Source organism: Anabrus simplex, chromosome 5 (assembly GCF_040414725.1).
Source record: "Anabrus simplex isolate iqAnaSimp1 chromosome 5, ASM4041472v1, whole genome shotgun sequence".
In the NCBI taxonomy this organism is placed as follows: Eukaryota; Metazoa; Arthropoda; class Insecta; order Orthoptera; family Tettigoniidae; genus Anabrus; species Anabrus simplex.
In genome coordinates this window covers 78,009,476-78,036,311 of record NC_090269.1, presented here as the reverse complement: position 1 = coordinate 78,036,311, position 26,836 = coordinate 78,009,476, and the positions used below count along the sequence as shown (strand labels likewise).

Here is a 26,836-nt window from a genome sequence, read left to right as displayed (position 1 = left end):
AGAAATAGCGTTTTTGCGGTAAAATTTTCAGCATACTGAATTTCTTGGAAACTTATTGGCGATAATGAGCGGAACGTAAGAAATATCTTAGCTAAATCATAGGAAAGAGATTTTGAACAGTGAAGCTTCAACATTTAGGTGATTACGAGGAATTTCATGTTAGTTACAGGCCCAAAAAATGAGTAAAAGTTTACACCTTGCATATGAACTTTCCTGTATATATATACACAGTTACTGTAGAAAGATGGATGTTTTTATTCCCTTCTTTAGTTGGCACGATTTAAGTTTTCGACCGTACTACATTACTAAGAAGATTGCTATCAGTCTTGAGAGGATAGCTATCAAAATCGTAAAAAAATATCCAAATGTTTATATTCTTTGTTTTATGTTTTGAAAATTCTTTGTAAATGAGTATTGTAGAGTTCCGCTGTATCCTATCCCGATTGTTTAAAAAAATGTATGTTATAATTATAATACAACTTGAGGTGTTTTTCAACAGGTGGATGACCAGATGAAGCTGCTCCAACACTCGTGGTCGGACATGCTGGTACTGGACCATATGCATCAGCGAATGCACAACAACCTGCCCGACGAGACCACACTGCCTAACGGTCAAAAGTTCGACCTACTCTGCCTTGGTCTACTGGGTGTCCCTTCGCTGGCTGACCATTTTAACGACGTGATGGCCAAGCTACAAGACCTAAAGTTTGACGTTAGCGATTACATATGCGTCAAATTTTTACTGCTTCTAAACCCTGGTGAGTGTGCCGGCATTTTTCTATAATGCATTAATTGAGTGAAATATTTACCTTTATTTTCCGTCGAATATCCTTTCCATATCTTATTGGTTCTATAACCTTTCCGTGAGCACCGTATCTGTGCCTTAGAACTGATATTTCTTTTATACTTTTCTTGCATCTTCACCGGTAGTTTCGAAACGGAGTGTAATATTTGTTTTACCACTCAAAATTTGGAAGGGATATGAGGAATTTTCCAGCTTCTGTACATGATCGAAAAACAGAACTCGCATCGAGATAAAAAGTCGCTCTGAAACTCAACGTCCAGAAAAGACATCCAACAAACAATTTAAGGGGAAAAGTGTCAGGTACCGGCCACAATGTCGGAATAACGGCAGCTATTGCATAAGCAAAGGGTTGGAGACGTTCGCCCGTCATGAGCATCTTTTCAGTTGCTACAGTCGAAATGAACGACTGTTGTAGACTGATAACAATTGATTATGATGATAATTGTTTTAGAGGCAAAACTGTTAAGATTATTAGCCCTGGAAACAACTTGTAGTCCTGTCGGCAGAAGGTGTGATTATTCTTCAGAATTGAAGGATACGTTGCACTTATCGCATTAAACTGAGAATTCAGGTCAGCTGAGGGACTCGTAAGGACTTTCCCTTTCGAAGTACAGTCTCCAAGGCTTAAAATAAACCCTTTTCTTTTTTTATAGTCGAGAGGAGTGGAAAGTGTCTGATCGTGGGCTGCTGACTGGCTGTGATTCCGGTTGTCCTTGGGCAGACGAGACGGCCGACATACTTGCCGTCTCCTCTTATTTCCCCTGCCCTCGAGGCAACGTTACTTCCGCCCCCCTCCCCCATTCTCAGTACAACAAAAAACACCTGTGGCCCGAACGAGCATGCCTACCTGCCATCTAGTGGCAGGACATGATTGTTCAAGAAAGTCAAACCATTACCAATAAACTGATGCACTGCTGATGCATGCGTGAGTTGTTGCGGACTCACGCTTGACAGTAAAAAACCGCCTCAATTTCTTTACATTTGAGCCTGGCGTTGCAGCTTCTAATGTCAGAACTAGTTACTAGTTGACGTGCTCTAAAATTAAATACCAGTACGAAAAACTACACTCTTTTTAAGCTTTAGTTTGGGAATTTCTTTTAACATGTTGCCTACCCCCTTTCTGACACTGGAAACTGTGCAGCAAAGTTGTCTGTTCTTACGTATGCGAGTATTACTAAGTATTACTTTTTCATATTTTTTAAAATATCTAAGTTTTATATCGAAGGATTCCTTTTCCTTGTATCAATTAAGATTGCACCGAGAACGTAGAATTTGAACTCGAATTCAGTAACTATAAAGAACTTACAGTGGATGAAATGGAGGTAATGATGGTCCCCCACATAAAGGATTTATAAGGGAATTAATTATTATACAATGCAAGGAGTTCCCATTACTGAAGGAAGCACACTGAGTTTTCAGTAAGTGCAGGGATAAAGTTCTTCAGTAAATCTTGGAAAAGTTAGTCATAAATTTACATCCAAATAGCATGTCCTTAATAGTATATATCTTACAGGCACCAAGTGTGTGCATGAGTACTGATAACATACCTAAATCAATCATCATAAGGAAATTAAGAAAATAATCCCTTGTATTGGAAGAGGGAAATTATTTATTTGCAATGCCAATGGATGTTATTCTCTAAATGTTAGATTCTTGTACTTTTTCCAAGTCAAATTGAAATCAAATTCCTCTCTTTTCTGTTTATAACATACAGATTCATTTCATCCTTGTCTGAAAGCTATATTACTTGAGGTAGAAAGTAAATATTGAAAACTAGGAATTTCAATCCTTCAGTTTATAATATTATGAAGAACATGTAGCCATATGTACAATATTTTTGCTTGTGTGCTCCAGTTCACTACACTATTTTATAAGAACTTACTTTTATCAATTTTGAAATATTAATATAGGCAGTATGTTTCTTTTTATTAACCAGCATTTCATTTGTTTGTTAACAGATGTACGGGGGATAATGAATAGGAAACATGTGCTGGAGGGCTACGAGCAGGTTCAGCAAGCACTACACGAGTACACTGTTAATTGCTATCCACACATCCAGGTAGGTAATACTGTATTTCTGCTGCAGCTCTGCTGTAGCAGTTAATCATTGCAGAAGTGGTGAAAATAATATAGGTCTTTGTATCATTTCTTAAGTCAATGAACCCTTGCTTATAACAATGACTTTGTTCATTGAAGGAAGTTTTATTGGAAACAACAATATTTGCTAGTCCAGTTAATAATGTTAATTTCATTACTTGATGAGAATACTAGATGGTATCATGCTTGACTTGCCATTGATATGGTAATCCTCCATTCAAATCTTGATTTGTAAATGAATGAAATTCATCTGAATTGTATTGCTTTTGAAGAGTCTCTCATAGTTGAGGGTTAGTAAGGGTAGAGTTTTTGTAAAGGGCTCTTGAAAGGAGCCTGGTTAGTTGAATCATACCTCTTAAGAGGAGCCAGGTGGCTCTGGGAAATATTCTTCACTAAGCAATTATTTTTTGTATAGTGCAGAATTAAGTCATACAGAATATAAATGTATTTCTAACATATTCCAATTATATTGTTTTTTATGTATTACTTTCTACTATGAAAGCTCCAAGTTACATGATCTTGTAGTTTAAATTTATCACTGAACTTCTACTTTTGTTTTCCGTAATTCTTGTTTATAGTTCAGAGCAGACCTGCTAAAAGTAGTTTTTCTTTGTACTCTTTAGGACAAATTCACCAAACTTTTGTTGGTGATGCCAGAAATTCATCAGATGGCCAGTAGAGGGGAGGATCATCTATATCACAAGCACTGTACTGGTGGCGCCCCTACCCAGACACTGCTGATGGAGATGTTACATGCCAAGCGGAAATAGCAGCAGTAGTGTCACACATTAGGAACAAATTACCAGCACACTACCAGTAAGTGTTACCAGCTGCCCCATTGTTGAAAGTGGCTTGGCGTTCAGTACTTGAGGAGTATCACATAACTTGATCAATTAACAGAGGAATGAGATATGTAAAATGTTTTTGTACTTGGTGTAATCCACATTAATACCTCGTAAAGCCCTGTCTTGCCAGTTTGATTATGGTAGCTTTATTTGCCATGTGTTAAAATTCCAATTATTGTGCTTAACAAAATTTAAATTTTGTTTTGTTCATGCAAATTGTGCCATATTAGAGTCAGGTGCAGAAATTAAATGTTTAATTAGATAATCCACATCTTGTAAGAAATCAAAACATTCTTTTCTCTAACACATTGAGGTTTTTTGGACAAAATACTAGACATGGTGGTCTTCTGAGTTAATGCCTTATGAAACGAGACAAATGGCCTAAAACCCTTTTAATAGTTTCTGCATGTTAAGTTGAAGTCTTTGTGAAATTGTTAAGAGTTTTAAGCAGGTTGTCCTGTGTCACAAGGCATAAATCTTAAATATTCGTTAAATACATTGAATGGATAATTGTTATAAAGATTTAATAATTTTAATGTTAGTCTGGCATTTTGAAATAGTTTTCTACATTGGTTATTGATGTCATTGATGAACTCCATCATATCTGAGCCAATCTGAGCGATTTCTTTTTTAATATTATGTGTAACATTTTAAAGATTGTATTACGGCTGAAGATGCCCTAAAAAGAGCGAAACATGTCCCGAAAGTGTTAGTATGTATTTGTAACCACATATAAGTGGACAAAAAATATTGAATAGGTGGATTAATAAATACCTTCATTGGTTTTTAAGTCATTACAACTTTCAATACAGATTAATCATGAGATTTATAACATGTAACACACCACTTAGTCGAGCAGCTCTTCTACTAATTCTTCTCAGCCCAAACTTTGCAACATTTTTGTAATGCTACTCTTTTGTCAGAAATCACCCAGAACAAATCGAGCAAATCTTCTTTTCCCTACCAATCTTCCTTTTTTCTGGGCCAAAAGTGGATGTGTGATTTGAGCTTATTTTCTGTGAGCTGTGCAAAATATGGGTGATGTTTATGAAACAGCTTCTAACTGGTTGGAATAATTACTTACAACCAAAAATCTTAATTTTTATTTGAACTTCTCCTCTTGTTATTCATTTTAATGTGGTGATTTTTGTTTCCAGGATTGTTGATTAGATGTAAGTGTGGCAATCGTCAGTGTTCGTCCAGCAAGCCACCTGTCCAGAGAAGGCCGCCTCTCCTCCTCTGCCGATTGCCTGCTCAGACCATCATCACAGCATTTTTAAAGCCTAGTTATATTTCTCTACTTTAAGCTGAAGGACTTGCATCGGGAGCAAGGAAATTTGGCAAAGACTGGCAGTGGAAACAAAACAGGTGGAATGGTGATGATGTGTAATAGAAGCTCGAGTGATAATTATTTGTGGCAGCAGAAGCAGTGTAGCTTATGAAGACACGTGATTACATTTGTTTATATCTCTCATGCACGGAAATGTTTTATTATTGAGTTGTAAGTACCTACTTGAAAAACCTCTTGCTAGGTACTGGAAGTTTGATCTGTGCTTACATTCCTATTCTGTGTGTTCTTCCTACTACTCTAGTTTATGATCTACTGTTCATTAAGACCTTTATTTCAATGTTTATCTCAATAAATTATATATGAGATATGGAACATGTTGGTCTTTGGAAGAAATGTAGTATAATTTGATTCTTCTTTTTTTCCCCCCTGTCTTCTTCATCTTCACAAGAACTTTTCAAACTCTTCCATATCCATGAAATCATTGAAAGTTTTGAGTTGATTTCTTGAGCATCTGTAGAAGTCCTTCTGGATTTTCTCCTTCTTTTTACCATAAAATCTATGGTAATTCTCAAAATACCTGAGGCTCGATAACAACAGAAAGAACGTAATTTCCATGAATGTACTGTAGTATTATGGGATGGTTTTTTGGGTAGCACTCTTTTGATCTTTATTTTTCATTGCATTTTTAATGTTCCAAAGTTTACATTCTTCCTAAGAAAACTGTTGATTTCAATCAGACTATTTGTTTATTCCTCTCTGATATCTTTACTTCATTCTGTAGATGTATTTTTAGAGCTACAAACTTATGTAATCAATTTGGTCTTTACCAGTACTGAGATATAAAATAAAATATTCTACATTTTAAAGTATTAGTTTAAGGAAGTAAGAAGACAGTGTTCCTGCTGCCATCTGTGATGTTGAACAAAGTGCACGTGAGTTGGCGGCATCACAAGACTTGTTGAAGTGAAGTGAGGAGAGTGGTGTCGTGACTCAACATGGGCATTATGCTAGTTACCGGAAAGCTGTTAACGATTATAAATCAGGTCCACAGAAATATAGCGGCTACTATTTTAGAAGCATAGCAAGTTTGTTGTGCAAAATGTGCAATAATATATACCTTGAATAAATTCCATAAAGGTAAAAAGATATTGGCAAGAAAAAAATGCTTTTATCCTCTAATTTTGTATTTAAAATTAATCTTATCTAAAGGTTTGACAAATAATTAGCTTTATTATTGTCATATAAGCACAGTGAGAACTGGTTTATGTCATATTTTAATATGCCTGTTGACTTTTTAATAAAACTTGCCTTTAAAAAGTACAAAGTCAAAAAAAAAAGTCAGAGGCACTTTGTTAAAGAGCTAATCACTCAGGATATGTAGTTTGAGCTTTTCCTCCCTGTGCATTGGCTCCCAGCCAGAAGGGCACCTCACCATCCATTGAGTTATGCATTTTTAGAGGAATATTTCTTTCATTACCATTGTCAGATAAAATATCTGATGCTTCTTCATCTTTAGTTAGACCACAATATCCTTGCTCATGATTGTTTTATTTTATTTATGACATGTTTTGTGCATTCACACATTCCAGATAGGTAAAGCATACTGTGCTTTATTCTGGAAGGGATATAAGGGCATCAGACAATTTGTATTATAGTTTTACCGCTACGAGAAGAATTGGGCATCATGTTTCGTTAACGGCAGGCAAGGCGATGATTGCACTGGACCGTGATATTGATCTGTGTATTTTTGTTTTTATTTCCTAGCTGTGTTCAATTTCCTCATTAGCTTATTTTGTTGCATGACTAGGCCGCGAACTGGCAGTAGACTATTAAAACATTCCACTTTAATATGAGCTTGATGTGCCACTTGACTCCCTTAAAATCAGTTTTGCTTGAGTGGTTGGTTGCGGACGAGAGTAAAATTTCATTTCTTGACTAATGTACCCAAAAATGTTATTTTACCTAAACTGTCGTTATTTAATTAACAATTCTTCATTGAAGAAGGGTCTGGTGGTGGACTAATTAAGATTCTATGTAGATTTTCATAGTATGAAATGTGTTATTCTAACAGTGAAGAGCAAGGCTGCTGTGGTCAAAATATGTTATAATGTGTATTTGTAGGCTTGTTAAGACGTGTAAAATACTAGTTGTTAAAAATATATAAAAAAATAAGATTGTTACTGTGAACTTTTGTGAAGTGCAAGTTTCGTGTTGGTAACACTTGTCTCTGGTATCTTGGCAGATGCGTATGGTAGTTACCTCGCCCACCAATCCTTGCAAGGGATGCTGTATCTTCATCTTGCAATGTTGTTCTTTTAACAGACATAATTTTTTCAAATCCTGTTTCCCACCTGAATAACTTGACACTGTCTAGATAGTCATACTGCCAAATCATTGTTGATTCTTATATACTGTATCTTAAATCTTTGCTAGCAGCATCAATGAAAATGTATGTTGTTTGTAAAAGTTTCCCATCTTGTGGTTGGCCCATCTGCCCATCTGTCAGAGTATCCTGTGGTTTGGAATTATGTATAAAAGAAAATACTGTAAATAAGAAATATATTATAATGTTGAAGTTGAACATGAATGGTATTTTTATGATATAATGTGCCTATTGAACAGGGCAGAAGAATTATTTTTATATGTGGGCCTATAGTTGATATATTGAGGTTTATTTTTGTGGATTATCCACTCTGTTACTTTGTATTAGAGTATATTTAATCCTCTCTATTGAACGTTCACTACTAGTTTATTCTTGACTTTGTAAAGAATTTATTTGAGGCTGGTTGGCTCTTGTGATAATACTTGGCAGATGGGCTTTATGGTTCACATTCGTGAGATGTATATTTTATTATTGTTATTTATCGAGGACAAATTTTAAAACCATTTGTCATCTTTCTGTTATATCATTATGTGTTCACTGCCAAAAAGAAAAACCATTAGTTGAAGCTATCTAAGAAGCAAGGATCTGGTTCTCACAGGCATCCCTCGCATCGTTCACACTTTGTTTTTTCTATTTGCCGTTAACAGAAGCAAAAATCATTGTTGGTATAAAAGCCATTATTTTATAAAAGTGCTTTTTCGTATCTAGAGTTATGTCCATATAAAGCCATCTGACGTCCTAAACTTGTTTTGTAATGTACAGAAGAATTTATTTTATGTGATCCCGGTTGATGTTGATAGAGATGAGAGCAAAAGTTTAATAGAGTGTTGTGGGCGTTCAGGTGGTGTACTTCAAGTGCTTTAATATAGTGGTTAATATTCGATCAGAGAAACAATTTGTAATCACTTTGTAAGTTGTTGGATCACCTACTTTCATGTTATATGATGCACTTGATCTTGATTGGTGCAGTCAGTTCTCCCGTCCTCCTTCCTTCTCATGTGTCCCCCAATGTTCCTTTCCCTGTTTGTTGGAGACAGTTTTGTTACCTCATACTTTTGCCCACATTGTCGAGTCACCATGCCTGATGTACATATTAATATGGACCCGTCTGTAATTGCTATTGTTTGTACAAAAATATGCTGTATCCGTTGTACGGATATTATTAACCTTTATAAAGAGTATTGTTCAGCAACAGGTAGTTTGTTTCAGAGCCCAGTACCATGAATTTTTGAGACTGTGACATTCACAAATTGATGTCTCCAAGTGGCTATAGTCTTACTGTACGTAGAATCTTCAGGTTTATTTCAGAACTGAAATCCTGAATATTCTCGAGAGTAAAACTAGCGCAACTTGAATCTTGCATACATACCATAAATTTTTATTTTGGGAGTAGTTTTGAAAATATTGTAGAGGCATAGAGCCAGAAACAAACTACCTGTTTGGCAAATGTTCCCCTACCACGAACAGTGTGTCCATGGAGGTAGGCAACAAGCTGTAGAATAAAACCCCTACACATTTTCAAAATATTGTTTGTGTTATATTTTTATACACCCTTATCCAGTAGTACAGTGTGTAAACAATGAAGTAGGATTTTCTAATCGTTTCATATTCTTGATCTAATTGTAGCAGCTTTTGGTGATAAAACATTACAGTGTAGTATAATAATGTGTCTATCTACTGCATATATACGTATTATTAAAAATAAATCTGCAGTAGGTGTATGTTTGTGTTTGTGCAGGCTAATCTTCAGACACAGATTTGATATGGTTTTCACCATTGTGTAGAGGATTTGTTGGTGAAGGTCTAAGGATATGAAACATTAGTCAATGATGAAAGGGAGCCATGTAGTACTGATTTTAGTGAAGGAAGTCAAAGAAAAGCTGCCATCTGAGTGGTTTCTTTACTTCATTATCATCAAACTTCATCATCTGCAGTTTTCAGCTGTTGGCTGGGTCTGCCTCTCCATCTCCTCTTGTCTTCCCATCACTTCTCCCTAGCACTCTTTTTCCAGTCCTCTCCTCTTCTCTATACACACTCTTCCACTCCTTTTATCCACATGTCTCTTGGTCTTCCTCTTGGGCGTTTACCTGTTATCTCCATTTCGTGCATTCTTCTCGGTATCCTTTCCTCTGTCATTCTCTTCATGTGTCCATACCATCTAAGTCTAGATGCCTTTATCCTATTCTGTAGTGGCTCTCTTTTTTTTTTTTTTTTTTGCTATATCTTGAACCTTCCCATTTCTCATCTTATCCCATCTTGTCACTCCTATCCTGCTTCTCAGAAATTTCACTTCACTTGCCTGTATTCTATTCGCGGCTCTCTGCCTCATTACCCAAGTCTCAGCTGCATACGTCAGAATAGGTACCGTATTTACTCGTGTATTAGACCCCCTCGCGTATTAGACCCCCCCCTGGCTTTTCGAGACGAAGAAAATGAAAAAAATAAATCTCGCCTATAAGACCCCCGACGTAATTCGTCAGAGAACGATGACGATTCCGCTTCGAAGCGGGTACAAGTCTTATTGCAGCACTGATGACATTGCACAAATTTGTGAATAGTTTCGTCCGTACGACCTACGCAATGAAAAACGCGTCAAATCCACGCGTTACATCTGTGTTTCGTAGTTAAGAAATGTCCACCTCTTTAGCGTAGGTCTACTGCAGCTCTGATGACGTCGCACAGATAGGTGAATAGGCCTAGCTTCGTGTCCGACCCGCACATTGCGAGCATGCATCAGTCATGCTATATGTCTGTTTTTTGTAGTTAATAATGTCCGCCAGCGTAATAGTTAGCACAAGAAGTTGCTGTTTTCCGGGGTCTGACTTCGATTCCCGGTACCGTACTGCCAGATTCACGAATGGCAGGAAGGTTGATATGCGGTAAAAGCGGTACATGTAACTCCCCTCCACTGGGGGTGTGTCTAAAAAGAGCTGTTGTCCCCACGTACTTTAAACGATTTTCGGAGACGCCAAACAAAACATGCCCGGGTATACGTTAATAAAAAAAGAGACAACGAACGTACAAAATTAAACATTATGATAATAAAACGCATTACCGCCACACCTGTAGATATCCATAAATACGGCATATTTTCCTGTTTTTTTTTTTTTTTTTCTTTTTTTTTCATCGAACTTTTGGCACTATCAGGGCGATAATATACGATACCTAACCTAAACAATGTGGTCTGTCTTATCTCATGGACAGCTGTTTACACAAATACTGATGTGATAAATGTAGAGAACAAGCATGAAATATACTTAAAAATAAGGGTCTGTGTTTCAACAGCCGCAGTTATCAAAAGAATGTTTCCAGTTACTATGTATTACATTCGGAAGTACAACTCGTAACATACGCTAGTTATCAGCTGATGGTTTGGCATGCCTTCTACAGCACGACTTTATTCGGAAGGAGTGGCTTCTGCTGCATATACACCAACTGCGAATATCAGAGACCATCTGGGAATAGATTTACACTGTTTAGACTCTATAGTCGGGAACGAAATTATTTTTGAAAGGTTCAAAAAGACGGGACCTCATGTGCTCTTGATTGCAGTGCATGGCTCAAAGAGAATGAACAATGAAGCATGGCTGACGCGACTGACGAGAGATAGCAGTGAAGATGACGTCACTTAGAATGCCGACACGCCGGTAGCAAGGCAGGGAAGTTGGCGGCGCAAGGCGATAATTCAAATGAAAGCAGTGATCAAGTTTACTGTGTGGTAGGCCGCCTGCTGAACTGACAGAGACAAATGACTGGCCATCAAGTTCTTTTGCATCAATATTTAATTATAAGATAACACGATACCCTTATCCCTTTCTTCTATGGGATCGAGTATGAAGTGAGACGAATCTTCGTAGCGAGTTTTTACGGCCGTATGCCCTTCCTGACGTCAACCTCACCAGAGGAATTAATGAGATTTAACGAATGACGTGATATGAGTAACTAAAACGGACTTTTATATGTACCGTAGGCCTAAAAGTCGTGTTCACCATTTTTTGTCTTTTTATGTTTAGAAATACTGCCTTCCGATGAAAATAGCCAGTACGGTATAACTTAAATACATTTTAAGTTTGTTAAATAATAGTATAGAATGTTTACACATACAATTTATAGCTCTTTATAACCTAGAAGTCATGTGTTTGCTGCACAAAATTTTGACGTTATCGCATATTGGACCCCCCTTCATTATTTTTGGCTGTAAAAGTGGGGAAAAAAGGGGTCTAATACGCGAGTAAATACGGTATATAGTACATCCTGTATATCACCCTTTTGCTTTCTGAGGGACATCCTTGCTCCAAACCAGGCTTCTGACACTTTTCAGGAATGCTCCTGCTTGTCTTCCACGCTCGATTTCCTTATCATTTCTTCCACTTTCCTCTATGATACTTCCTAAGTACTTGAAACTCTCTACCTTCCTAAGCTGTTCCCCTCCAAAAATTATCCTCTCGTAGATATCTCCTTCATTCTAGTTGTACCGGGCGAGTTGGTCGTGCTGTTAGAGGCGCACAACTGTGAGCTTGCATCTGGGAGATAGTGGGTTCGAATCCCACTGTCGGCAGCCCTGAAGATGATTTTCCATGGTTTCCGATTTTCACACCAGGTAAATGCTTGGGCTGTACCTTAATTAAGGCCACGGCCGCTTCCTTCCAACTATAGGGCTTTCCTATCCCATCATCGCCATAAGACCTATCTGTGTCGGTGCGACGTAAAGCCACTAGCTTTCTAGTTGTGATCACTATCTCACTCTTTTGGGCATTAAATTTCATTCCATATTGTTCCACCTCATCTACCCAAGCATCTAACTGTTCCTGGATAACCTCTTCCTTTTCTCCCCAAACAAACAGGTCATCTGCAAACATCATCACTTTCATTTTTCCTTCTCCAATTTTCCTTGCCACATTTGTCATTATCTCGTCCATTGTTACTACAAAGAGCAAAGGTGACAGAGCACTTCCTTGTTTTAATCCACCTTTTTGCTTAAACCAGCCTGTTCTCTCTCCTCCTATTTTCACACAACTAACACTCCCATTGTACATCTCTTTCTACGGTCTGTTCCTCGACACCTTTTCTCCATAAGGCTTCCCATACCTTGTTTCTACACACACGGTCATAAGCTTTCTCAAAGTCCACAAAGGCCATCCAAGATCCTTACCCCATTCATAATGACGCTCTTGTAGTTGCCTAAACAGTCGGTGATAGACAATAGACCTCTAGTATGTGTGGAAGAATTGTTAAGCATAAAATGAACAACAAAAGAAAAAAGTCTTTGACAATATATACCTTCTGTATCTGTAAAAGGCTTATATTTTGCAGTAAAAAGAACAAATATCCTGTTCTGAGTACATAAACACAGTGAAGATGTCATGCAACCTCACCACAGTTAGATCGGTGCCAAAATGGCTGCAGCAGAAGTAGGAACCCTTAGTCATGTTTAAATCCCACTATACACTTTGAAAGAGACTCGAATCAGGCCCAGGATTTGGATCTAGAAAAACAAGCTATTTATGTACTGTGATTGCTTTACTCACCAGTAAAGTGCAAAATACCAATCGATCAGTAGATTGTCAGAGGCCTGCTATTCAGAGCAAGAGTCCTCTCCCTAATCAGACATCAACCATACTACAAAATTTAAAATTTCCATTCTGCGGAATAGAAAAATTAGTAATACAGATTCTGAGGGACACTACAGGTCATTCATTTCCATCTATACCTCAAAACATAATTACCACTTCTCCGCAAAAAGAGAAGACAATAAAAGCGTTAACAATTATAAATTTCCACTTTTTGATGTTTGTAAATTTTATTGAAATTGCAAACTGATTGTATTCCGGATCCAAATGGTCACCCTCATTGGAGGACAGATGATTTCTTTCTTTCTTTAATAAATCTCTTTCTTGAGATTAATGTAGTAATCCGTCATTAAATTAAATTGTTTGTTCACCTCAATAACCTTATTGATATACAAATACTCTTTACAGTTTGTAATTTGCATGTTTGATTTAGTAGTTATTGTCGGTTTAGTGAAAGTGCAGGAATGGTTTAAATATTGCGTAGAGAGAAAGGTTTTTTTAATAACTGTTAGGTTCTTTAGTCTGTCAAAACTAATTTTAAGTACTAAATTTATAAACTACTGGTATGTCCCTACATTTTACCTGAAGTCCTCACAAAATTATTTTTACTCTAGATATTAAAACTGAACTTATTTTATTTAATCAAAAATTCTATTATACATACTAACTTTCACTATTATTTGATTATATAAGTATCCATGCCTTCCTGAAATTTTTCATTACTTTGGTTGTGGAGAGATAGGTGCTGATCCAAGAAGTCTTTGTCTCACACATTCAGAGAGGAGTTATTAATTAAGAAGTTCTGGTCCCATTTCATTTCTCTTTTTAGCTTTGGTGTCATTCAGCACAGAAAAAAACCCCACCGTGTTTCTGCATTTGAACTAAGAAGAGTACCATAAGTAAAGAAAAAGAAAAAAAAACATATAATAACAGTATTATACTTGAAAAAGAAATAATTTAATAAAAACCGTTATACTGTTACCATGTGTTATCTTTTTCAGATAGTGTATTAATTTATTTATTCAAAATTAGTTTTAGCAGACTGAAGAACCTAACAGTACAAATTGAGTCAAAACTCAAATTAGGGAGAAAGGAGGTGAGCTAACAGGCAGGTGGCTGGAAGAGCCTTGGGAAAACATTGCACTCATATCAGAACGAACAACAATTGTTCTTGTCTACAAGAAAATTTTAGAAGTGTTATCACAAATTCAAACTTATTCCTATGTGAAGCTGGGACGGATTGCAAATTATAGATATTCATTACCCTTAACCTCAACAGTATGTCGTGGCATGAATTCTGTACTTTGTGTTGTCAGAGACTTTTTAAACTAAATCTCAGTTAGTACTTCAGAGGTTTGTAGAGTTAGTAGCAATGTCTTCGGTTGCCTTTGTTGATTTTTTGTTTTCCATAACATTCCTTAATTTCTCATATATAAAATCTAGCACAAAGCAAAGGCAAATACATTGTTTGCAATTGATACTATTTACTGAGGCACTGTCAAAAATTGAAATTTCCCCAGTGAAATGCAGCTAAATATACCATATATGTTAAGGGAACTTCTCGGTTAGATTTGTGTAATTAAAATGAAATGAAATGAGTTTGTTATAAAAATTCTAAATTCATTGTACACTCACTGTACATTTGGAATCTTCATCTTTCATGTTGTAGAAGACTAAGGATGGAGCTGTATAATCTAGCTCTAACACGATACATCTTTAGTAATTCTTACGGTAAGTTGACTGAAAACTTGGTAATTTCCTGCTTGTAACTCGGAGGAATCATGATTCTGATCAAGCAACTACACACAAGTGAGTATATCAGGTTGAAGACCACATTGTTCCTAAGTAGCGTAGCCAGTGTTGGCCGACAGTGGGGGATGTACAGTAGTTACAAAACGATGTAGAACACAATGGAGGTGCATGAATGACTTGTCATGATAAGGACACTGATACAAGTGAGTTGATTCTACAATTATGTCTCTGAATGTTTATTTAGTTTATTATTTATTGTCAGCTTCTGTTTATTTTATTTTTGTAAAAATTCCCCCCTCCCCCCCCTGGCTTTGCCCCAGTTCCTAAAATGAGTCAATAAAAATACAGCGAATATCAAGCAAGACCAAATTCTTTTATCCCTTCATATACGTTTGGTATTTGAGTATAGGAATAAAAAATAACAAGTGTCAAATCAATTCATAGAGACGAGGGGCAGAGGGGTGGCAAACAAGACAGGAACACATATAATAGGACGAACACAATGGCAGGTCAGTGTGGGAAGAGGGAGCAAGAGAAACAGGAGACAAGGGCAAACATGGAAACACAGAAGTACAAGGAAAATACCCACACTTCATACACTGCCTGTGTTGTGCGTGCATGATGTAATAAGAAATTCATTTTACATAATGTAAATATTTATTTCAATTATTTAGAGTTATTCTTTTTCTTTCAAATCTTCAATAAAAGATATAAACTCTACAGTTTCCTCTTTTGGCAAGGCATTTATAACTAACAGATTGTCATGTTCATGATTTAAAAAAAACAATAATGAATTCCCAATCAGATATGCCAAGGATATGGCTGATTCGTAGAACAAAATTTGTAACCAAAAAAGTTACTAGTAATATGAGACACTTAAAAAAAAGGAAGTTAAAAGTGAACAATAAGAAAAGTTAGGTAATGGTTGTCATCATCATCATCATCACTGTCCCAGTTGCCCGGGTGTGGTTAGGTAATGGTTGTATGAAAGAATATTAGAAAATCAAGTCTAACATAATTATTGATGGCACCAATATAGGTTAAGTAAAACAGTTTTGCTGTCTAGGAACTATGATTACAGATAACAATAGATGTTTGATGGAAATTGAAGAAAGTAAAATAAAGCAAGCAAGCATATAGATGTGATAATAAGCTTCTGGGCCTTTGCCGTGTCTGAAAACAAGGTGAAATTCTTTACATTTCGCAGAGAACTTGACCCATGTCTTCAGAAGAAAATCTCGTCTGTTTACGGGCAAGACTTCCCGAATAATGAGGGTTTGAATTTAAGAATGCTTTACCGTTGGTCTGTGGTAAGTGGTACTCTCATTTGTCACTAGATAGCTGGTTCACTGTGCGCTAGCCTTTCCAGTGTGGGGTGACGACATCATCTTTGCCCCATTTAAGATGCTTCATTCTATGTGTGTGCAAAGTAAAAAAAAAAAAAAAAAGTGGAATGGAAGACTGACAGGATAGAAGAATAGAATAGAGTTGAAGGTGGAAAGAAAAGTGTGTTGCAGAAAAACGAGGAAAGTTAGTGTGAGTCATACGGGAGGGGAAGAAGACGTACTACGATGAGGTTGAAGACATGGGAATGAAAAGAAGTACAATTATTACCGCTGCAGGTTATGAAAGTATGACACATAGCCTAGAGTGAGCCATCTGGTGATGAGGAGAGTACTCTAGAGTATATCTTAATTAGAGCTAAGATGGTGTCTTCATCTCCCACTCGGAAGGCCAGCATACAGTGAGCCAGCCATCTAGTGACAAACAAGAGTGCCGCCTACTGTAGACCATTGGTAAAGCATTCTTAAATTCAAACCTTCATTATTAGGGAAGTCGTGCTCCTGAACAGACAAGATTTTCTTCTGAAGACGTGAAGCGAAGTTCTCTGCGAAGCGCAAAGAATTTCACCTTGTTATCTGACACGGCAAAAGCCCAAAAGCTTCATCATGTCTGCAATTACGGGCCTTGAAACCATCAATCTAAATATTAAAAACGTGTAGTTTCACGTGACTAGATAACTAGATCGTAGACACAGGACCTGCTTTATGTTGAAACTGAACCACAGGTACGTAAAATTTTGTTTTAAAAATCCTACGTGCATTGACTAGAATTTGAACCATGGCCGCTTTGGTTAGAAGGTAGCGACTGTGCCATTTGGCTATCCGACTCCTCTGGAAATGAAGAGAAGAATAGCTTAGGCCAAACAGACTTTTATGACAAAGAAACACACTTTTTAACCCATTAGCATGTCACTTTAGAGATTACGAAAACGTATGCAAAAAGTAGTTGTATGTAGTACACGTGTGTTTTTTCCGAGGCCTTGATTCACTAACTTTTGTTGTATAGGCTATTAGTTTGATGTGTTTGCTAAGGCATTTTAGAGCTACTGCCAGCAGTTGATCAGTGGGCTTCTTACATGGAGTAGAGACCTCTTTTACATCTGCCCCTAACCTGAAAACAGATGTTGTTTGATGGATTCCATTGTCATTTCATACACTGAGGGGACCATCACCCAATGCCAGTGGTCCCCTTAGGGAATCAGGTTGTTTACCGCTGCTCAACACTTTGTGTTCAGACGTTGGCTGTACTGTGTAATGCCAGAATATAGGAAGATAACAGAGGAGATTGGAAAGAGAATACGACAAGCAAATGCCTTTTACCAGAGTGTGACGGATATACTGTGAAACCAAGAAGTTCCAAGCAAAGTAGTTCTCTATTTGATCAATTCTGTACTGATATTGGCATATGCAGCAGGTTCATGGACAACAAAATGATATGGAAGTAAAGTGCAGGCAGCCAAGATAAAAGTCCTTAGAGGTATCAGAAAAAAAAAAAAAAAAGAGAAAAAATCAGAAATGAAGATATTAGGAGGAGGATTGGAGTTTCAAAACTACAGGACAGGACATAAACAAGCAAGCTGAAAAGCTGAAATGGCATGGACACATGATGCGAATGGGTGAAGACAGAGTTCTAAAGAAAGTGTTTGCAGAGAAACCAAGAGGAAAGAGACCACAGGGAAGACCATGAAAGAGGTGAATGGATACAATAGAGGAGGAGGAGGAAAGATAGAAGAAATACTGAAAGCAGGAAAAGAGTGCTGGAGGAACAGGCAACGATGGAGGTCCTTGATTTATTACTCAACCCAGGAGAGAACTGGAAACAGGAACTGAAGAAGACACTATTCCGTTGAAGTGAAATTAGAAAACTGGAGGAGACCTATTGTGGATACGAGGAGAAAATTAAAGAACAAACCAAACTGAATGAAAAATACTAGGAAGTATAAATAGTCAAGGAGGGGAGATAGTAAGAGATATGCAAAGTAGAAAAGTAAAAGTTATTGGTTATATCATGAGACACATCATCTTCATCACCAGTATTTTCTGAGGCAAAGTATTGGGGGTAATGGGGAGAGCTCAAACTGAGAAAAATCATTTCAGTAGCAGAATGGCATAAGAAAGTTACTTTGAAGGTTATGCATAGAGCAGAAGAACCTCACCGTCGACAGCCCTGAGGATGGTTTTCCGTCGTTTCCCATTTTCACATCAGGCAAATGCTGGGGGCTGTACCTTGAGGCCATAGCTCCTTCCTTCCCACTCCTAGCCCTTTCCTGTCCCATCGTTGCCATAAGACCTATTTTTGTTGGTGTGGCATAAAGCAACTTGTAAAAAAAGAAAAGTTGTGAGTATAAGAAAGGAACAAGGAAGCGTCAAATCAAGTCGAAAGAGAGAGGTGGGGGGGGGGGGGTAAAGAAAGGAACACACATAATAGGACGAACACAATTGCAGATTAGTTTAGGAAGAGGGAGCAACAGGAATAGATAGGCAGTGTAGGAAGATGTGGAGATTGTCCTTGTCCATTTGTGTTTCCATGTTTGTCCTATTTCTGTTTCTCCACATTGACCTGGCACTGTGTTCATTCTATTATGTGTGTTCCTTCCTTTCCCTCTCCTTTAGAATCTGTGTTAAAAATAGTTGATCTCGTACAGTATTGGCTAAGTAAATTTGGTAAGTACAGTAGAATCCACTCGTCCAAAGTAATTGGGACTGGGAACTATTTGAATTAATAGATTTTCCAAAATTATTGCTAGAATGCAGAGAAAATATACTTGATTCATAACTCAATATTAGGTGATGTATATCGGACTTTCTTCTTCTTTCTTTTCTTGGAATTTCCCCAATTATCTGGGGTTGGTCCAGTTTTATGGCTGTATGCCCTTGCTGTTGCCAACCCTGTGCAGAGGGATGTATTGTTTATTGCATGTTTCTCTGTGATATGATACATGCAGATGAAGATGTTTATCAAGATGATTACAAACACCCTACCCCTGAGCTAGAGAAATCAACCAAATGTTGATAAAATCCCTGGCTCAATCAGCAATCAAACCCGGGGATCTCTATAAACCGAACGCAACTACGTTGACCATTCAGCCTAGCAGCCGGAGAGACTAGACCTGAGACATCAGATTTGTATGTGCCTGTGATGTTGAGTATGAAGATATCTGCAGTAAAGTCAAAACACCTGTAGGAATGACTGAAACCTTTGATATAAAATCTCTTCTTTTCATCACTGTGATGAACGAGAGTCAGAGAAAAGTACACCAAACCATTGGAGGTAAGAAAATGAAAGTTATCTTGTTTGCTGATGATATATGCTTGTGGAGAGACTCTAAAGAAGACCTTCAAGAACAAATAAGCTCCTGGACAGAAGCTGCTAAAGAATATGGACTCATCTTCAGTCAAGAGAAAAGTGAGGTTATGGTCATGAAAAGATACGGACAACCAGTGGGACACATTGAAATGGAGAAGAAACAGCTATAGATAAACCATCAGTTCAAATATCTTGGAAGTGTTATCTCTGATAGTGGTTCTATAGACAAGGAAATTTCCCACAGAATTCAGAGAGGTAGCAACTTCTACAAAATAGTTAAAGACATAATATGGAAAAAGAAAATACCAACAAAATGTAAGAGAGTCATATAAGAGACCTATTTATTACGTACCAATCCTGACCTATGGTTGTGAAACTTGGACCATGAGAAATAAAGACGTCAGTAGAATCCAGGAAGCAGAAATGAGATTTGTCCTTAGCATGATCAGTAAAAATGGAGGGACAGAGTCCGTAATGTGGAAATCCTCAAACAGACTCAAGTTGTAAGACTGCAGAATAGAATAACATCGCAGCGACTGAGATGGTATGGACATACGCGACGCATGGGAAATAACAGATTACCGAAACAAATGTATGATCTAAAACTTGAAGACAAAAGACCAAGAGGGCGACCAAGACTCGGGTACAAGGACATGGTGAAGATTGACATTGAACAGCGAGGACATACTTTGGAAAGCATCGAAGGAGGAGAGAAGTTCAGAGACCGGAACCGGTGGAGAAGCCTCGTTCACCGACCCATGGCTTAAGATGGAACGTTGTGGGATATGTATGTATGTATGTATGTATGTATGTATGTATGTATGTATGTATGTATGTATGTATGTGATGTTGAGTGGATATACAGCATTTTAGAGCATTTTGTATCACACAAAGATGTTACAGTGATACTGAAAGTGGTTATTTCCTGTGCTTGAGTAGTGCATTATGCCATAAGATAATATGTTTGTTATGTTCATACAGTGCTTTTTTTCTCTTCCACAATTTCAAGAAAATTGACTGCCTCTCTATGTCAAGCTGCCTTTGCTGGTGAGACCTATTGTTTACAGTGCACTATGTCTTCTGGTATGGGCTGGAGCAATTTTGTTACTTTCATTAATCTGTCTCAGTCTTATCCTTGGCTTTGACAATATGAAAGTGACTGTGGTATGAGGGATGCTAGTAATGCCATTCTTTATACAGCCAGTCTCTGCTATGAATAGCATGAAAATGTTGCTCATATGGCAGTTGGTGCATGCATTTCAGTGGGCTTGGCAGATTGATATGTAATAGCAACTTCTGGCTCAGTGAGGAAAGCAACGGGAAACTACACTGCTCCTCATTTCTCTGGTATGCCTCTTCAGTGATACGTAGGCCATCTATGACAGCTAATGGTGGAGCTGTTGAGGATCCAATGAGCCTTTGGGCTGAGGACTGAACATACATCTATGTGAAGATAACAGCATATGAAGGTGCAGATATTATCCTTGTCTTTTTGTGTTTTGATATTTGTTCTTGTATCCTTTTCCTGTCTTCCCACACTGATCTCTCATTGTGTTTATGCTATTATGAGTTCCTATTCATGTTCTTATCTTCATATATTTGTCTCAGTCTGTTGTTATATGTTCATGTTTACATTCACCATATTTCTTATATCTGCTAAAAATTTGTTTTATGATACAAGGGTCATTTTCTTTGTGAACTACAGACTATGATTTGGATTGCTTGGTCCTTAGATACTTTCGTTAGATATCACTTGGCTTATAGTAGGAGCATATGTGCAATATAGATTTCATGTTTCTGGTGTTGGTATATGCTGATCACAAGTTATTTCTTTCTCTGTAGATGTGAGAAACAAACTTCCTAAAATGACTCACCAATTACTGGACATGGTTTAGAGAGTAATTTAATAAATATTTTGCAGTTATTCACATCATGAACAACTATGCAGTATCATGAAAGTAAGGTTTTGAAGCTGTACAAACTACATGTCTCTACAGCATTTTTCATAAATGCCACTTTTCTACTTTGATGTTATCCTAACTTTACAAATCTAAAGATACATACTGTTGTTTTCTACTTCTCTCACAGGGATAGTTAATTTCATTGTGTAAGCTAACAGTAGCGGTGATTCAGAATTAGAAGTGGCGGGGGAGCAAAACTGTACAGACAACAAAAAGTACCCGGGTTTGTGCAATATAGTGTGTGTGCATGCGTGCATGCGTGCGTGTGTGTGTGTGAGAGAGAGAGGGAGAGGTAAATGCATCAAAATGAAAAAAAACCATACCATACGAATTTTAACAGAGAGGTAAAGGTTGACAGTTTACCTTAGTTAAGTGCGGTAATAATAGTTTTTCGAGATTTTTATTCCATACTATACAATAAAACTTTCATCAAAGGAACAATATTACACATTTATTACAATTAAATGGAAGTATGGCATGATTATAGAATTAAAATCATTTAGTATTTGACTACACACTAAGAACTAACAAACACTGAAGAGATTGCCAGACTGACGAATTCACATGGCAAGTGGGTGAATCATACCTTAGTGTCCATGACCATGGAGAAATATAAGTCTCCACTACTTGCTGTGGTGCTATGCAATACAAACAACATTTTGTGCTTATTTCTGATAACTATTTTAAAAATAATTTAAGAAAATAAAGGAAAGAATTAGCTGAAAAGACAACAGGGCTTGTATAATTTGCATTTTAAAAAAAATATTGCTATAATTCCTAGTTTCAAGTGGCTAACATGGAATAAAAATGTTATGTTTTCTCTGCAAAGTGGAGGGGGAGAGGCAAGTGCGCTACTGTAAGCTAAGTTGGCAGTGGTCCTATTATTACCAAGCTTGATAGCTGCACTGTCTTAAGTACGGCCACTATCCAGTATTCGGGAGATAGTGGGTTTGAACCCTATTGTCGGCAGTTTTGAAGATGGTTTTCTGTGGTTTCCCATTACTGTACTTTAATTAAGGCCGCGGTCACTTCCTTCCCACTCCTAGCCCTTTCCTGTCCCATCGTCGCCATAAGACCTATCTGTGTCGGTGCGACGTAAAGCAACTTATTGTACATTTCAATACGGACCAAAATATGAGAATCATAACATGTAATGTAAAGCGACTTGTTAAAAAAATGGTCCTATTATTGAGAAGTTGAAGGAAGAAAGGCAAGCTGTTACAGTTTGATTCTATTGGAGTGAAAAAGAAATCAACAGGGGAATGTTCTTTTGTTGCTTGTGTATCAGCATGTAAATGAAGTTTTGAAGGTTAAGACTAATCCCTTAACAAAATGTGGCAACCATGACAGGATAGTAAGTGGAGATCTGAGGAACATGTCATCTGAAATATTTCTCCACATACACCAAAGTGATAAAAATGATTGCATGGATTATGAGGTTTGTATACAACTTAAGAACAAGCATACAGGGAAGATTCTTGCAGTCTCTGAGGTAAATAATGCAGAAAAGATGACTCTAAGAATTGTACTGAATGAAGTGTTCTTGAGAGGGAGAAAAACAGAAATGTGTGCATTGCTGAAAGCATAAAGTGAATGAAAGTGACAATGCTGCCTCCTCCATTTCTGAATAGTGTGTGAGGGATGCAACTCTGTTTGAAGTTGTTGGAGTGGATATGGTGGGGTCATCGCTACTTTTAGGTGGCCAGAAAGGCTGGATAGTGATATTCACTTGTGCTGCCTACCATGCCATTCATCTTGAGCTTGTAACAATGCTGTCAACCTCTGGATTTTTAAAACCCTCAGGAGATTTCTAGCAAGACAAGGGAAGCCTCAAATCATCTATAGTGATAATGGTACGAATTTCATTGTGTCTGATAATTTATTCAAAGGAATTGACCAAAAAACCAAACCCCATGGCACTACAGCCCTTGAAGGGCCTTGGCCTACCAAGCGACCGCTGCTCAGCCCAAAGGCCTGCAGATTATGAGGCGTTGTGTGGTCAGCACGACGAATCCTCTCGGCTGTTATTCTTGGTTTTCTAGACCGGGGCCGTTATCTCACCGTCAGATAGCTCCTCAATTCTAATCACGTAGGCTGTGTGGACCTCGAACCAGCCCTCAGGTCCAGGTAAAAATCCCTGGCCTGGCCGGGAATCGAACCCGGGGCCTCCGGGTGAGAGGCAGGCACGCTACCCCTACACCACGGGGCCGGCCAAAGGAATTGACTGGTGAAAGATAAATGTCAAGATGTTAGTAATAAGAAATGAGTGGAAATTCAACTCCCCTACCTCTGCCTGGTGGGGAGATTTTTGAGATAGAATGATTCAAATGAAGAAGAAGTTGCTACAGTGAGTTCTTGACCGAGCTTTTCTGAATTATAAAGGGATGTTGACTGTCTTGCTTGATTGAGAATCTTAATGCAAGATTCATTACTTACCTCTCAGAAGATCTTTTTTTTTTTTTTGCTATGGGCTTTACGTCGCACCGACACAGATAGGTCTTATGGCGACGATGGGATAGGAAAGGCCTAGGAGTTGGAAGGAAGTGGCCGTGGCCTTAATTAAGGTACAGCCCCAGCATTTGCCTGGTGAGAAAATGGGAAACCACGGAAAACCATTTTCAGGGCTGCCGATAGTGGGATTCGAACCTACTATCTCCCGGATGCAAGCTCACAGCCACGCGCCTCTACGCGCATGGCCAACTCGCCCGGTCAGAAGATCTTGATGAGTTTGTTGTACTGATTCAATTTTCTTACAGTACAATGTAATTGTGGGAGTACCAGATTTATTGACAGAGTAGATTTTTTGTTTTGTTTTAAATGCTATTTGTTCGGGGCATCGACCTAGAAAGATCTTTTGCCCCTACTTGCACCATATATGAGGAACCTGCGTGTATTTTGGTAAATGGCGGAACTGTAAAGTGTTGAATGTGGGGAAAGGAACGTTAAGGACGACACAAACACCAAGTCCCCAGGCCAGGGATATTAATAATTTACAATTAAAAACCCCTGACCCAGCCGGGAATCAAACCCGGTGCTATTGGGTGACAGGCGGATGTGTTGCCCCCGACACTGCGGGGCCGGACAGAGTAGATGTTACAAATATACACAGATATCAGCAATGGATTAGAGAATAACTGAGAAAAAGGTTTAGAATATAATACTTAGGTCAAGTCGTGCAGTATAATAAGAAATGTGGAAATCAGTGATGGAGGCTACAAGTAGGAGATGTAGTGCTTCTTGGCAGTGACAATAAGGAACGCCTGGAATGCCCACTTGCAAGAGTGATGGCGATCTATCCTTGAGAAGATAACTTAATTCGTGTGGTGAAGGTGAAGAGCAAATTTGGAGAGTTCACAAGACCTGTTCAGAATGTATACCCCCTAGAAATTGAGCCAAGACATGATGTGTTGAAGGGGATCAAAGAAGATCCAGCTTCTCTTCCTAAGAACATGGCAAAAGTTCCAAGGACAGTTATTATAAGGAATAAAGACAAGTGAAAGTTCCATCCTGTATTGATTTGTAGTTATTTTGTGGATTTCTGTTCATTTATTGTTTTCATTTCATTGTGCACTGCAAAGTTGGGAGGATATTGGTTGTTCTGACAGTAGATAGTTAATTTCATTATATAAGGTAAGTTAGCAGTATTGAGACAGTTGAAAGAAGAAAGGCAAGCTGTTGCGATTTGTTTCTATTGGAGTGAAAATAAAATATAAAAAGGGGAATGTTCTTTTGTTGCTTGTGTATCAACATGGAAATAAAGTTTTGAAGTTTAATACTAATTTCAGGTAGGTTTAGTCCCTTAACAGCTGTGAAGTTAGTACAGTAAATGACATTTCAAAATGTACCAATAGTGACTTTCATGATATGACAATATAAATGTTGCAAATCACAAAAAATTCTGTCAGCATGAGAGTTAAAAAATAACTGTTTTTAACAGTTAACTCTTCAATGTTTGGGCTGTAATGTAGAATGCCACCCAACAGTTTGAAAATAACTATAAATCACTAACTTCTGTTGTAATAGGAGAGAAATGGTAAGGTTTATCCCCCTTTGGGACCAAATAAAAATGACAGTCTATAGCAGTGGTTAGGTGACTGAGAGCATCAAGTTGCTCAGAAGTACTGTTTTTGCTTCCCAGAAGAATACTGGATTTCAACTACTAGTCAAGGAAAATAAAAAATCCACAGCCTGTTTCCAGTCATTAGACCGGGTCAAAAATGGGATGAATGAAGCCCCATCTAGCAACGAGGATAGGAATTGTGCCAGCTGCCGAAGCCTGTCTCACTCCTCTGGGGAAATGATTAATGAATGACAGATGAAATGAAATGATATTGGAGAGTGTTGCTGGAATGAAATATGACAGGGAAAACCAGAGTACCCAGAGAAAAACCTGTCCCCCCCTCCACTTTGTCTAGCACAAATCTCACATGGAGGGACCGGGATTTGAACCACGGAACTCAGCGGTGACAGGCCGCCTGAGCCATGGAACCAGTCAAGGCACTGTTATAAATGTTGTCTATTCTTATATTTCAATATTCACTATTAATTGTGCAAATATTTAAAGATAAAAAGGAGGATATGAACATACATAAGGATAAATACAATGATAGGCTGGTGTGAGAAGAGAGAGCAACAAGAAGTAAAGACAAGGACAAATAACAAAAACATAAAAGGACAAGGACAACTACACTACCTGTATCTGGGCACCCCTATGTAATGTGGAATTGAACCCTACATGTCATGAGAGGTGGACCCGCCAGTATAAAAAGAGGCGGGGAGTATTGTGTTGTCAGTAGAGAAGCTGTAATAGCAGAATGGGTCTGTTGGGAAAGCTCACTGACTTCGAATATGGACTAGTCATTGGATGTCACCTGAGTAACAGATCCATAAGGGACATTTCAATCCTTCTAAAGCCACCTAAGTTGACTGTTGGTGATATGATTGTAAAGTGGAAATGTGAAGAGAGAACCACAGGCAGACCTAATTTAATGACAATCAATCAATCAATCAATCAATCAATCAATCAATCAATCAATCAATCAATCAATCAATCAATCAATCAATCCTGATCTGCATTTAGGGCAGTCACTCAGGTGGCAGATTCCCTATCTGTTGTTTTCCTAGCCTTTTATTAAATGATTTCAAAGGAATTAAACATCTCCCTTGGTAACTTATTTCAGTCCTTAATTCCCCTTCCTATAAATGAATATTTGCCCCAATTTGTTGTCTTGAATTCCAACTTTATCTTCATATTGTGATCTTTCCTACTTTTAAAGACACCACTCAAACTTATTTGTCTATTAATGTCATTCCACACTATATCTCTACTGACAGCTCAGAACATACCCCTTAGTTGAGCAGCTCGTCTTCTTTCTCCCAAGTCTTCCCAGCCCAAACTTTGCAACATTTTTTAATGCTACTCTTTTGTTGGAAATCACCCAGAACAAATCAAGTTGCTTTCCTTTAGATTTTTTTCTAGTTC

At 37.8% G+C, this 26,836-nt stretch overlaps 1 protein-coding gene across 7 annotated transcripts in view; it reads left to right on the top strand.

Moving 5' to 3' along the window:
- ftz-f1 (ftz transcription factor 1) overlaps positions 1-8,939 on the top strand; it is a 751,575-nt gene extending 742,636 nt beyond the window's left edge. For all 7 annotated transcript variants that reach the window (XM_067146957.2, XM_067146959.2, XM_067146960.2 and 4 more), the window contains 4 exons: positions 500-758; positions 2,764-2,864; positions 3,526-3,718; positions 4,905-8,939. In XM_067146957.2, the coding sequence (XP_067003058.1) occupies positions 500-758; positions 2,764-2,864; positions 3,526-3,672 (507 nt within the window). In that variant the 3' untranslated portion in view covers positions 3,673-3,718; positions 4,905-8,939. The remainder of the gene's footprint in view (positions 1-499; positions 759-2,763; positions 2,865-3,525; positions 3,719-4,904) is intronic.
- The last annotated feature ends 17,897 nt before the right edge of the window (positions 8,940-26,836 follow it).